Source organism: Hemitrygon akajei, chromosome 22 (genome assembly GCF_048418815.1).
Source record: "Hemitrygon akajei chromosome 22, sHemAka1.3, whole genome shotgun sequence".
Lineage (NCBI taxonomy): Eukaryota > Metazoa > Chordata > Chondrichthyes > Myliobatiformes > Dasyatidae > Hemitrygon > Hemitrygon akajei.
Genome location: NC_133145.1, coordinates 40,503,957 through 40,518,969, shown reverse-complemented (window position 1 = coordinate 40,518,969; position 15,013 = coordinate 40,503,957). Strand labels below are relative to the sequence as shown.

Here is a 15,013-nt window from a genome sequence, read left to right as displayed (position 1 = left end):
GCCTATGACATGGCTTTCTAGAGCAGCTCAATGGTTGAGCCCACTAGGGGAAAAGGCAATTCTGGACTGGGTGTTGTGTAATGAACCAGATTTGATTAGGGAGATTAAGATAAAGTAACCCTTAGGAGAGAGTGATCATACTATAATAGAATTCACCCTGCAGTTCAGAAGGAGAAGATACAGTCTGATATCTGTGCTGTAATGTTCTATGGTTCTATATCAGTATTACAGTGGAGTAAAGGAAATTACAGAGGTATGTGAGAGGAGCTGGCCAAAGTGAATTGGAAAGGGACACTATCAAGGATGATAGTAGAACAGCAATGGCAGGAGTTTCTGGAGGCTTTTGGAAGGTGTGGGATAAATACATCCCAAAGATGATTAAGTATTCTAAAGGGTGGGTGAGGCCACCATGTTTGGAAGTCAAAGACAGCATAAAAGGACCAGTTGAGGGCATATGATATAGCAAAAATTAGTGAGAAGTTAGAGGATTGGGAAGATTTTAAAAACCAAGAGAAAGCAATTAAAAAAACACTGAAAGAGAAAAGATTAAATCTGAAGGTAAGCTAGCAATAAAATAAAAGAGGATACCAAAGATTTTGTTCAGATATACTGTATAAAAAGAAAAAGAGAGGCGAGAATGTATATTAGGACCACTGGAAAATGACACTGGAATGGGGGAACAAATAAATAAAAACTTAATAAGTATTTTACATCAGTCTTCACTATGGAAGACACTAGCTGAATGCTAGAAATTCAGAAGTGTTCATTGGCAGAAGTTAGTGTAGTTGTTATTATTAAGGGGAAGGTGCCTGAAGGAGGTCAGAAGGTTAATAAGACATCTGGACTACATGGACCACAGCCCAGACTTCTGAAGGAGGTAGCTGAAGAGATTATGGAGGCATTAGTAATGATCTTTCAAGGACCACTAGAGTCTGGAATGGTTTCAGAGAAATGGAAAGTTGTGAATGTCATTGCAAGAAAGGAGGGAGGCAGGAAGCCTGATTTTGGTGGTTGAGAAGATAAGACCATAAGACATAGGAGTAGAATTAGGCCATCTGGCCCATCAAATCTGCTCCGCCACTCGATCATGGCTGATCCTTTTTTCCTATCTCCTCCTCAACCTCAGTTCCCGGACTTCTCCCCGTAACCTTTGATGTCATGTCCAATCAAGAACCTATCAATCTCTGCCTTAAATACACCCAACGACCTGGCCTCCACAGCTGCATGTGGCAACAAATTCACCACCCTTTGGCTGAAGAAATTTCTCCGCATCTCTGTTTCAAAAGGGCGCCCCTCTATCCTGAGGCTATGCCCACTTGTCCTAGACTGTCCAAGATGTTGGAGTCCATTACTAAGGAAGAAGTTTCGAGGTACTTGGAGGGGAGTGATAAAGTAGCCCAAAGTCAGAATGGTTTCCTTAAGGGGAAATCTTGTCTGACAAACTTGTTGGAATTCTTTGAGGAAATAACAGACAGGATAGACAAAAGGAAGTCAATGGATGCTGTTTACTTAGAGTTTTAGAAGGCCTTTGACAAGGTGATGCACATAAGACTAGCTAAAAAGAGCCCATGATATTACAGGAAAGATCATAGCATGAATAGAAGACTAGCTGAGTGGCAGGAGGCAAAGAATGGGAATAAATAGGGCCTGTTCTGATTGATTGCCGTTGATTAGTGGTGTTCCAGAGGGGTTGGCATTGGGATTGCCTCTTTTCACATTATATGTCAACAATTTGGATGATGGAATTGATGGGACTGTACACAATAGCATTTGGAAGAAGAGAGTGGATCTCATTTAAACACACCAAATATTGAACAGCTTACATAGCGTGGATGTGGAGAAGATGTTTCCTACAGAGAGTGAGTTTAGGATTAGAAGACACAGCTTCAGAACAGAGGGACATCCATTTAGAACAGAGACAGGGAGGAATTTCTTTAGTCAGAGTGTGGTGAATTTGTGGAATTCATTGTCATGGACAGCTGTGGAGGCCAAGTCACTGGGTATATTTAGAGCGGAGTTTGGCAGGTTCTTGATTTGTCATGGCATCAAACGTAATGGGAAGAAAACAGGAGAACAGGGTTGAGGGGGATAATAAATTAGCCATGATGGAATGGTGGTTCAGGTTCAATGAGCGAGTGGCCTAATTCTTATTCCATGTCTTATGGTTTAGGCTCAGTTGGCGAGTGGCCTAATTCTTTTCCTGTGTCTTACGATCATATACCGATCTCTATCTGTTACCTCAGCCACTGCCCTGCACTATAAATAGTTTAAAATACTTTTTATAATGTTTACAATGTAAGTCAATGTTGATATTTGTGTATATGCACATTTTAGTCTATATCCATACTAACTTCTAACTTTATTTTTATATTATTCTTTATTCTTTATAATTGTTGAATATCATTTTTTTTGCATGCCTTGCCAACACACCACAGCAAATTCCTAATAAATGTAATCTATATGGTGCATAATGTTGAACATTTTTTCTTCATACTCTACACCTATTTGAAGCCGTGTTCCAAGCGATTGGAATTGGACTTACTTAAGCACTTTAGACTTCCTTTTAACTTAAAATTCTCATGAAAACTTTTATTATTATTAAACAGCAAAGCACACATTTTACCTCAAATTTTAAAATTTATTTGCATTATTAGTAAAAAGAAAAACACTGAGAAATTGAACTACTTAAAAACCACCTTTATCATAAAATTACACCCTGAGAATATGGTGTATGCTCTTAATGCATTCCCTTAATGTATTCCTTTCTCTTTGCTGTTTTATTGGCAGCATCAACCATAGGCTGACACCTCCTCTAAAGATGTAGAGAGGGGAATCATAGATGCGCAAGTTAAAACACATCCCAAAGCAGAACTGGTTACATAATTGAAGTTAAACAGCTTTTTTCTTCTCTAATCTCTTTAGTCTGCAAAATATACATTCTCAAGAAAATGATTGGGAAGAAGCAGCATAAAAAAAAGCTCAAGGAGGAACAATTTATTGATTTTAAACGCATGAGTTATTTGCTGGAGGGCTTCGTAATTGTAAAGACGGGGAAGTCTCTCAAAGTCAAAAGCTTAACTTGATCCCACTTTATGGATTCCACTTGCTTGCTTCAGCAGTGACTCAGAACCAGAGCCCTAAATACACCATGGACTTGTGACAAGCTGCTCTCTCCAGCTGTAGTTACACTGCTAGAGATCTGGCCAATTCTGCAAAAGCAGTGGAGGTAGGGGCTTAGTGATGATGAGTAGGGACATTGCCGTTACTGGCATTGATCATTTGCAGGGAACCCGGCAGAAACCCCTCTTCATGCAAACACAAAGGGTGTCAATGTACCAAAGTGAGACAGTCTGTCTATTTAGCAGAACGTATTGCTTAGTTTAGTCATTTATTAGTCAATATTGAGAATGATCTTGGTTATAGATACTTAGACTTGTAGGAACAGTCTCTACAACTAATTTGTTAATTTTCAACACATGAACATACAAGGAATAATCTTTAAATAGATAAACCCAAGCTCCTAATTCATACGAGGAGAGGTTATATCAGGTATCACTGTCAAAAGTTTAAGAATTAATTGTCAACTTCTTTGGAGTTGCTGATAATCCTTTGGTATATGGCAGTATAAATAGTCTGGCACAGACTAGATAAGCCATAGGGCCTGTTTCTCTGCTGTATTCTGCTGTATTCTAATACCCAAAGAGTTTGTGAATTTGTGTTTTTTAAAATTTTGCAGCTAATACAACTTAATTACAGTAGCATAGTGCTTTACAGTGCCAGTGACCCAGGATCAATTCCTGCAGCTGTCTGTAGGGAGTTTGTACGTTCTCTCCATGACCTCATGGTTTCCTCCAAGTGTGCCGGTTTTCTGCCAAATTCTAAAGATGTGTGGGGTTAGTAGGTTAGTTGGTCTAATGGGTGCAAATGGGCGTGCAAACTTATCAGGCTGGAAGGGCCTGTTACTGTGCTGCATCTCTAAATAATAAATAAATATAAATATGTATAAAAATAATGTTCTCATTTTATTTAATAACATTTCTAACGTCGATTCTTCTATAAAATCTGATTTTCTTTGTAGGTTTTGTTGTGAAGACTTGAAGACAGCAAGCACTGACGTCAGAACAATCTTATCAGGAGTATATCTGATATGGATATCTGCAATGGGCACAGATGAGAAAAGAGGAGGTTTGGGCATGGTGCTAGGAGCCCCATCCCTAAAAACCTAGAACTATAGAGCTGCAAAGACCTCATCCCTGGGACAGGAAGGATACACCAAGAGGTTGGACCACACCCTGGAACAACTTGATGCACTGGCCCATGACAGAGGATTCTGGCAAGCTGCTGTTGGCAGCCTATGCCCCAGCTGGGGTGTTGGGCTTAAGAAGAAGACAGAGACACAGTTTAACTGTTATTGCTAAATACTTCTCACAGGTTTGAAAATACCATAATCAAAATAATAACCCATTAACTTGTTGCTGCAGAAATCAATCTGTCAATGTAAGACCTGTAATTTTCCTTGTACACTTATGCTTGGATATTCAAGGTTAATTTGATATAAAACAGGCAGCTCTTACCTCTGACCATCAACTATTTTTACATTTATTTAGCAAACAGATAATTGAACTATTGCACAGGCCAGAGCTTTTAGCTATGATTCTACTGTGCTTTCCCATTTTTAAAATAAATCTGTGAAACAAAACCAATTCACTTAATTTGTTTTTGCACCTATATAAACATTATTTGCCAATGTATGTTCCATGTCTAATTCAAAGTAGAATATTTAGCCTTGATTATATCCTTCACTGAGGTGACTCTATTTTTAATACTATCTCCTAAATCACAATCTGGTTGTATTTATCATTACAATCAATGTTTTGTTTTTATTTTCTGTAAAAATAATTCAATCATTGGGTCAGAAGCTGCTGGTTACCTTACCATTTGTATATTGATTGGGGGTCTTTTTGTTCGTCATTACTCTTGCTGTTGCATTGTTTACCTGTGATTAAACAGTGAAACAAATCACATTCAGGAAATAATAGGACTTTCTTGATGTAAATCATACCGTGCTGGATAACCTGCAGTTGATCGCGCACAAAGAAATTTAAGAACTTTGGAATTATCTCTATTCAGTCATGTGAAATAATAATCTCATATTAATTATTTCACGGAGGACTGTAACAACTTGTGTGAGTCCCATGATCTTGCTGTAGGCACTGTGCATTCTGCAGAACACTGCCAGGTTGTAGCAGCTCATTTAAAGCTAAAGCACTATATATTAATCATGATATATAATCGCATAATATAACAACATCCTTGAAAGAATGTTATTAGCTATAATCCACAGATGGCTTTTGTTGAATTGAGTTTTATCTCTCCGTTTAAGCTGTTGTTTGAACCCATAGATTAGTTACAAGCTTCCTGGAGTCCATGATCGCCTTGACTCTAAATATTAAATGAACCATCTATGTAATTGCACTAATACCTATGTTAAAATAGCAGGTAAATAGGCTCATGTTATTTATTCAAATGCAATATTGCACAGTCCATTTTCACCTCATTTCAATATTGCAAGACCTAGATGACCTATTCCTTTGATTTGCGACTGCATTACATACCAAGGTAATGTGTTCCAAGAAGGGGCTTGTGGTATAAGTATAAATCATGCTCAATTTGTCCTGTGTTGCTTTTCAATTCCATCTTCAGTAAATATTGTCTGTTTTAACTGAGTAATACAGTATGTCCAAGTTTTCAGTTCACTCATTGTACTAGTTCATAATCCCAAGATCCCAAGTTCCATGATAACCTATTGGATGATAGTTTTGTGGAAACATCTTCCCGTGCTGTGAATTGATGCCCACATTGGGGGGGGGGGGGGGGGAAGGGGAGAAAGTAATTCTGCCTTGATTTCATGGTTCACTCATTGTCCCCAATACCAAGACACAACAGGCAAAGACAATGAACCTGAGAAACTTACAAAATTAATCTTTACGACAAATGAGAAAAACAAAAGGAGATTGAGAGAAGCTTTTAACAGGTCAATTTACATGCCTAGCTAATGTTACAGGAATATCTCTATTCACTTAAACAGTCAGCCAAAGTGTTAATACCTGGAGAGTCCACATTTGCATTTTACGGAATCATTGGCATATTCTGATATTTGAATAGATTTGGCAACAGATGCTTTAAAATTACAATGTAGGTCTACATAACCTTTGATTTATTGCAATAAATCAATCTTGAAAAATGACTACACTTATTGATCTGTTAAACTGGCTGAAGAACACAGATGAGACGTTTTAATTTTAAATCTGATTTATAAAAAAAACACAATTTCCTCAAATGGGTTTTGTTCAAGTCCATGACAATGATGGTGGTTTCTGTCTTAGTATCTAGTTCCCGCAATCCATACGCATGATGCATTTGGATTCACATCTATGCAGTTTACTAATGACCTCAGTTCTCACCTTTGAAAATGGAAATCCTGAATGATGCTCATTTAGATGCAGCAACTGAACGTGTCATGGACCATTACAAAATAGTAAAGCCTAATCTCTTTAAATGCAATCCTTCACAGCTTTCCACAACTTATATTTAATTATTTAGATCTGATAGCATTGTACAAAATGTATTAAGGGTTTAAGTCTTAATGATAATATTTCTGTAGTTCTTGTTTCAATTTTTTGGTTAGCATCATTCGTATTATGTTTCCTGATCTTTCGATTTTATGCATCATTGATGCCAATTTACCGCTTCAATCCTTTCAAAGAAAGATATCTTGTCTTAGCTAGGATGCAGCTATTGCCATCTGGGCCAATCTTCATTGTCCACTCGCAGTTGTCCTTGAGAAAGCAGTGGTAAGCTCCAGTTTGAGGTCTGCCAAAATGAATGTGCCCTCACAGGATTGATACGTAGGATGTTCCAGGAGATCAACTCAACACAGCTGAACAGAAGACAGTACATGCTCTAGTCAAGCTGTGTGCAACTTGAAGACAATGTTAAGGTTCCCTTGTGCTTGTTCCCTTGTCCTTCTAAGCACAGTTTAGAAGATCTTGTTGCCGAATCTCCACTGAGTTGCTGCAGTACATCGTATTGTAAGCAAATGTTGAAGGCGGGCTACAAAGATGCCAAAAGAGATGGACGGTAAAGTGCTGAAAAAAAAGCTGTATGGTCCCATTGAGTGGTCAACCTGCATAAACTAGCAAATGTGGGGTATTCCATCAGCTCCTGACTCAAGCAGTGAAGGCAGTAGTAAGGCCTAATTATTTCAGAAGAAGTTTCTCCTTTCATTGGGCTGGTCAATAGTCACATTGAAAATAGATCTGCCTATGGTACTTCCATTGATTTCCATAAGAAGGTGGTAAGCCTCTTTCTTCTTGTCACTCATACAAGAAAAAAATGCTCCTTTCTACTTATCACCCTAAGCACATAGATTGTTTCATTATCTAAACAATTAAAACTAAAGTTCCATCAATTTAATCTGAAATTAATTATAAGGTACATAAGGGTGAACCTAAATAGACTCTAATTTTTCATTCACCAAATCAACGGGAAGGCAAGTGCCTCCTGATGTTTGTCTTGTCTCAGTCTCAGGCTCATTAAAAGTAGACTTCAAGAGAACAGTAGGGCTTGATGATTCGCACAAGGTCGGAGTACATATTAAAGAGATTTTCACTCAATGACTTTCAAGTACTGCCTTACAAGTTATGATTATTAGTTACATAATGAGAAACTGGTAGGCATGGTGTACTTGTTTAAACATGTGGTAGATACTAAGTAGGATTCAGTCATTGTGACAAATCTGGCCTTGGAAGTCCCCATGTCAGGGAGCTAACTAATCTCATAGCAGTGCACTGATTGGGCTTCCTGGATGTGGTACTAAAGTAAATAAATCAGTTCTGCTGTAGTTCTGTGGGAATGCAAGTAGCATGGGAAAAGTGCACACTGCTCTCCCTCGGGGTGACAGCAACACAAATTGTAGCCCATTTCTTTGGCGTGCTCGATTTCCTGTGAGCTGTCAGCCCAGTCAATAAGTTGATCTAAGAAAATATCAATAGTTTAAGATATTAAAGGGATCAAGGAAAATGTTGGCTAGTGCAGGAAAGTGGTGCTGAGATAAAAGATAACCAAATGAGGACAGGGTGCAGAGGGCTAACTGTCTTCTCCTGCTTCTACTTCTGATGTTCTGTATACTAATTTGACAGGGAGATGTAAATCAGTGATAGTGCTGTAGATGAGGTAGTTGGTTTACAAACAGGGGCAATGTGTAGTGAGACCTCTAGCAAGGAGACGCTGATGATAGGGCAAAGTTGCAGTCAACAGGATGAGTTGCAATGTAAAAGGTGGACAAATTCGAAAAGGAAGAATACAGAACTGAAGGTGTTATATTTGAATATGTACAGTATACGGAATCAGGTATGTGAACTTGTAGCACAGTTACAGATTGGCAGGGTTGATGTTGTAGGCATCACTGAATCATGGCTGAAAGAAGATTATAGCTGGGAGCTTAACATCCAAGGATATACATTGTTTCGAAAGGACAGGCAGGAAGGCAGAAAGGTGACATTGATCTGTTGGTGAAAAATGAAATCAAATCATTAGAAAGAGGTGACATAGGGTCAGAAGGTGATGAATCATTGTAGATAGAGCTAAACAACTGCAAGGGTAAAAGGACCCCGATGGGAGTTATATACAGAGCCCCGAACAGTAATAAGGATATGGTCTACAAATTATATCGGGAGATAGAAAATACATTCCAAAAGGGCAATGTTGCAAAGTCATGGAAAATTTCAATACGCAGATAAATTGGGGAAATAAGGTTGGTGCTGGATCTCAAGAGAGGGATCTAGAATGCCTTCAAGATGGCTTTTTAGAGCAGCTTGGGGGTTGAGATGACTAGGGATGTTGCCATGATCCCTAAGAGGTAAGTAATACGATTGAATTCACCCTGAAATTTGAGAAGGAGAAGCTAAAGTCAGACGTTTCAGTATTACAATAGAGTAATGGGAATTACAGAGGTATGAGAGATGAATTGGCCAGAATTAATTGGAAAAGAACACTGGTAAGGATGATGGCGGAGCAACAATGGTTGGAATTTCTGGAAGCAATTCGGAAGGCACAGGATATATCCATCCTAAAGAGGAAGAAGTATTCTAACAGCAAGATGACACAACTGTAGCTAACAAGAGAAATCAAAGCCAACATAAAAATTAAAGAGAGGGTGTATAATACAACAAAATTTAATGGGAAGTTAGAGGGTTGGGAAGCTTTTAAAAACCAACAGAAGGCAACTGAAAATCATTAAGCAGATAAAGATGGAATATGAAAGTACACTAGCCAATAATATTAAAGGGGATACCAAAAGTTTCTTCAGATACATAAAGCATAAAAGAGAGGTCAGAGTGGATATTGGACCATTGGAAGATGACACAGGAGAGGTAGTAATGAGGACAAGGAAATGGCTGATGGACTGTATCAACATTTTGCATGTCTTCACTGTGGAAGACACCAGCAGTATGGTGGAAGTTCCAGGTGTCAGGGGTAATTAAATGTGTGAACTTACCATTACTAGGGAGATGTTTCTTGGGAAACTGAAAGGTCTGAATGCAGGTAAGTCACCTGGACCAGATGGTGTACATCCCAGGGATCTGAAATAGGTGGCTGAATTGATTGTGAAGGCATTAGTAATGCTCTTTCAAGAATCACTGAGTTCTGGAATGGTTCCGGAAGACTGGAAAATTGCAAATGTCACTCTGCTCTTCAAGAAGGAAGAGAGGCAGAAGAAAGGAAATAATAGGCCAGTTAGTCTGACCTCAGTGGTTTGGAAGATGTTGGAGTTGATTGTTAAGGATGTAGTTTCGGGACGCTTGGAGGCTCATAATAAAATAGGCTATAATCAGCATGATTCCCTCAAGGGAGAATCTTGCCTGACAAATCTGTTGGAATTGTTTGAAGAAATAACAAGCAGGATAGTCAAAGGAGAATTAGTTGATGTTGTGTACTTGGATTTTCAGAAGGAAGGCCTTTGACTAGGTGCCACACATGAGGCTGCTTAGCAAGCCATGAGACCATGGTATTACAGGAAAATTCTAGAATGGATAAAGCAGTGGCTAATTGGCAGGAATGCAAGAGTGTGAATAAATGGAGCCTTTTCTGACTGGCTGCTGGTGATTAGTGGTGTTCCACAGAGGTCTGTGTCGGGACTGATTCTTTTTATGTTATATGTCAATGATTTGGATGATGGAATTGATGGCTTTGTTGCAAAGTTTACAGGCAATATGAAGATAGATGGAGGGGTAGGTAGCTTTGAGGAAGTAGAGAGGCTACAGATGGACTTGGACAGATTAGGAGAATGGGCAAAGTAGTAGCAGATGGAATACAGTGTCGGGAAGTGTATGGTCATGCACTTTAGTAGAAGAAATGAAGGGTAGACTATTGTCTAAATGGAGAGAAAATACAAAAAACTGAGGCACAAAGTGACTTAAGAGTCCTTGTGCCTGATTCCCTAAAGGGTAATTTGCAGGTTGAGTCTAAGATGAAGAAGGCAAGGGCAATGTTAGCATTCTTTTCAAGAGGACTGGAATATACTGTAAAAGCAGGATGTAATGTTGAGACTTTGTAAAGCACTGGTGAGGCTCACCTGGAGTACTGTGAGCAGTTTTGTGCCTCTTATCTTAGAAAGGACATTCTAAGACTGGAGAGGGTTCAAATGAGGCTCACAGAAACGATTCCTGGGTTGAACAGTCTGTTATATGGAGAGCATCTGATGGCTCGGGGCCTCATATTCACTAGAATTCTGAAGAATGAGGAGTGACTTAATTGAACCCTATCAAATGGTGAAAGGCCTTGATAGAGTGGATGTGGAGAGAATGTTTCCTATGGTGGGAGAGTCTAAGACCAGAGGGCTCAGCCTCAGAACAGAGGGGCGTCTGTTTAGAACAGAGATGAGGAGGAATTTCTTTTGCCAGAGAGTGGTGAATCTGTGGAATACATTGCCACAGGCAGCTGTGGAGGCCACGTCTTTATGTATATTTAAGGTAGAGGGTGATAGATTCTTGACTGGTCAGGATGTGAAGAGATACGAGGGCAGGCAGGAGTTTGGGGCTGAGAGGGAAAATGGTTTAGTCATGATGAAATTGCAGAACAGTCTTGATGGGACAAATGGCCTTATTCTGCTCCTATACCTTATGGTCTTATGGATTCCCAGCCAATGTTTAGAGCGAGAGAAAAGCAGAGTGGTATGTTTTTGTATGCAAGTGGAAGATAACAGGTGTGGGTGGCTTGTACTGGCTGGCCTATTTGTTCCTCTGCATGATCTCTTGGCTCCTCCTGCAGCAACTGTAGGTGTCATGGTTCATAACAAAATTGTAAAGCCTCCTCTTATTAAGTGCCGCCCTTCACAGCTCTCTAAAACTTAGGTGGTACACAAATGGCAGAAGGCTCATTGGAACTATTATAAGTGTCAGCAGAGGGCTAATGGCCTGGCCTTCAGGCACTCGCTAGATGCCTTCAGCCACTTCCAACAGTCAAAGCACAGGGAGGTCTTTAAACAGCAGACATGCAATTGAAATGGAGATGCAAGAGTCCACAGGCACTGGATTCTGGACCAAAAAACAAACTGCTGAAGGAACTCAGCTGGTCAGGCAGCATCTGTGGAGACAGAGGGACAGGTGATGTTTTGGTTCAAGATCCTGTATTGTGCTTATGAGTTTACCGTTTTACGACTGACCATTTACCTGGCAGTAGCAGATTGTCTCCATTAATATTGCTCAGAATTTGCTTGCTCCACATATTTTTCTCGGGATTGATTTAGAATTGCTAAAGAGATCCGTGGGGCTGAAAGGGGGATTTTGTTTCCAAAGTATATTCAGGCCAACATTTTTGCTTAGATGGGGATGGGGAAGTTGGGGAGGAAGATCAGTAGAAGGCAAACTTTGTGTGTGATATGAATACTGGAATCATGATCTTCCCTCTGTTTCATTAACTTCCCTCTGTTGAGCAATTCCAAATATATTACCAACACTGCAAACACCTTTAAAATATTGGGGTTGAAAAGTTTATTGCATGGAAAGTTGTGTGTATCTCTTTTGGTGCTGTGGGTTGCGGTCATGCCTCACCGGATAACTTGAAAAAGGAATGTGATATTGGTGAGAGCAAAGTTAAAAAAAAACTCTTGAGGACACCTACGGAAAAGTCACCTGTGTGTCTCCCAACATCCATTGCCTGCAGAGCTCATAAATCATTGGATGCAAGTCAGACCTGAAGGAACATTCTGTTTGGGAGACTTCGTCCAACACCGTAAATGGCACTAATGGAAGAAATGCAACACTGATGGAATGAGGGAAAAATGGCAATTCTCTCTTGTTTGCAAACCTCTCTGAATTATACTGGGCCAATTGACCTCTGTGCTACTGATTGCATTGATGTACAAAGATGACCTATTCACGTGATACTTGTGGACAAAAATTAAATTCAAAGTGGCAAAAACTCTGGGCAAAATATAAAATTTCAATGGGAGCCTAAACTTTGTGCCTCATTGTTGAAGTATCAAATGTTTAGTTTCACTGTGGGTGAAAAATGCTCCGTTAAAACCCAGTTTCTTTCGGTGAATGTGAAAATGCCGACTGTGCACTAGGTGATGTCATTAGACGTGCATCTGATGCCAAGCAAACATCAGGATGATTAGGTGAATCATGTTCAGAAGGGCCCATTCCAATTTTCTGATTATTCAAATCTATTGAGATATGATTGCTATCATAATCTAACATTTGAAGTAACTTTTATGTGCAAGTCATGCATAAAAAGCACATGCCAGTAAGTTCAGCTTCTGACACATAGTTTCAAAATCAACATAGTTGCTTTAAACATTAACCAGCGATGAGAAAAAAGAACAATTTTTGCATTCAGAGCTAATTTGCAAAAGTGTCCCTGAATTATGCATTAATTAAAATCAAAACACTTTGGGGAATTAGCCTTCCATAAGCATGAAAGATTTTTAATTATTTTGAAATCTGGTCTATAGGCTGAACTTTATGAATATAGTTCTCTTACATTGTGGACTGCTTGCATAAACTGGTGACAGTGATAGCTGACAAAGCTTATCTTGTCACAATAGATTATAGTGCAAATGAGAGACAGATGTAATGTACTTCATTGAAGTATTGCAGTACATTCATTGGAGCCAATCTTGGACATATCATACAGTACTATTGAGAGACGGCAGTAAACAGTTATACATCGCTGCTTTCTAAACGTTTTATACTGAATTCATTAACACCAGTTGCTCCTAGAAAAAAATCCTTGCATCCTCTATGAATCAAATCATAACTTTAAATGCCTGGTATTTAAATATGTCAAATAAAACATCTAAGGATCAATAAAATAAAACCTTGCCAGTTTAGTTAGATTTGTTGGAAGATATTACATGCTATAGCTTATGATTTCTTATTTGGTCATTGGAAGAATAAATGATTCATTAGCATGAAGCTAGTGCTATAGCCAGTACCATTTATTTACTTTTACCAAGTAAAGGAACAGCAATGAGTAGAAATATTACATTTATAAATCTTTAACAAAATATGAAAGATAATAAAGGCATCTCTATACTACTCTGAAAAATATGTGCCCTTGAAACATGGTCACTGATTTTACATGCCACCATTTAAGAGGCTACCACTTAAAGCTCCTGATTAGCTGATGACATTTCTGATGTCTTCAATCTAATCATTGGTTTTGTGCAACGCCTCCAAAGCAGTGCTCCAAATTCCTTTGAAGATACCAACAAGAAGAAATTATGAAGCTGCGTTTGTCATCACTTTATCGGGGCTGTTACATATTCTCAAGATTCAAGGTGATGTTCGCCTAGACCACGATAGCTGCTAAACAAACCAGTACATTGAACAGCCCACCAGGGTTCTAATAAAGGAATGGATAACATGATCCATTGATTACTTGCAAAGACTTTAAAGCAAAGGATCAAAAAGTAACAAGCATATTAATACTAATATATTCCAATATTCTTGCATGTCATTTCCACATGCATTTAACAAACTACTCCAATGCATTCTAGGCAGAATACCAAACCAGATGTAATCTCTAGAGAGGAGGTGTTGTGCTCCTTAATCTTTTTTTGTTTGAGTGTCTGTTGTACCAAAGTGTCTTGGCATTCTTTACGCTTAATTCACCTGCAAACTCATCAGAACATTTGTACTGCTCTAATTAATTAAGTGGGAGTTCTTGGTTTACCAGGACATCTACAGTTCTTATTTGTAAATGACCTCAGGGGTCTTCTTTTGATATAAACATAAAGATACATTGAATTTACAGAGCCAAAACTAGCTATTCATTCCATTTGAACTTTAACCATGCTTCTGATCTGCACAAGCCTCTGTTTAACCCTGTTAACTGAGTTTTGATGAAGGGTCTTGGCCTGAAGTGTTGACTGTTTGCTCTTTTCCACAGATGCTGCCTGACCTGCCGAGTCGCTCCAGCGTTTGGTGTATGTTGACTGGATTTCCAGCATATGCAGATTTTCTCTTGTTTTTTTAACATTTCTGTTTCTCACTTTCTCCCTTGTGTACTTATCTAGTTTCACCTAGATGTATCTACATTCTTCCTAAAAGTGCCTTATGCGGTATTAGGTTCCAAATATCAACAATGCTATAGGTTAAAAACAAAGTTTCCACTGTATTCCTTTTCTGATTTATTAGTGACTATTAAATTTTCATGTAATCAATTCCCCCCCAAATGAAACCATCTTTTTCATGCCTAGCCTATCAAAGTAATACTGATTTTAAAATTTCAATTTTAAAAGCCATTGTTCCATTAGGAATAAAACTACTCTTCTAAAGGAGAGGGCACCAGCTAGAGTGGCAGTTGTAAAAAGAGCCTATTCATTAAAAATGATAACTACAGCCTACTTATTAACGATCTGCATCTTTCTCTTTAGGTGGGTGGAAATCCTTTAACTTCTGGGATAGATGCCTAAGGATACACTATCTTTTCGTAGTGGTGGTCA

At 38.8% G+C, this 15,013-nt stretch overlaps 1 protein-coding gene across 32 annotated transcripts in view; it reads right to left on the bottom strand.

The window, feature by feature from the left end:
• Positions 1–15,013, bottom strand: part of rbfox3a (RNA binding fox-1 homolog 3a) — a 1,515,582-nt gene that overhangs the window by 57,058 nt on the left and 1,443,511 nt on the right. For all 32 annotated transcript variants that reach the window (XM_073026039.1, XM_073026046.1, XM_073026052.1 and 29 more), the window contains one exon: positions 4,936–4,996. In XM_073026039.1, coding sequence (XP_072882140.1) covers positions 4,936–4,996 — 61 coding nt within the window. The remainder of the gene's footprint in view (positions 1–4,935; positions 4,997–15,013) is intronic.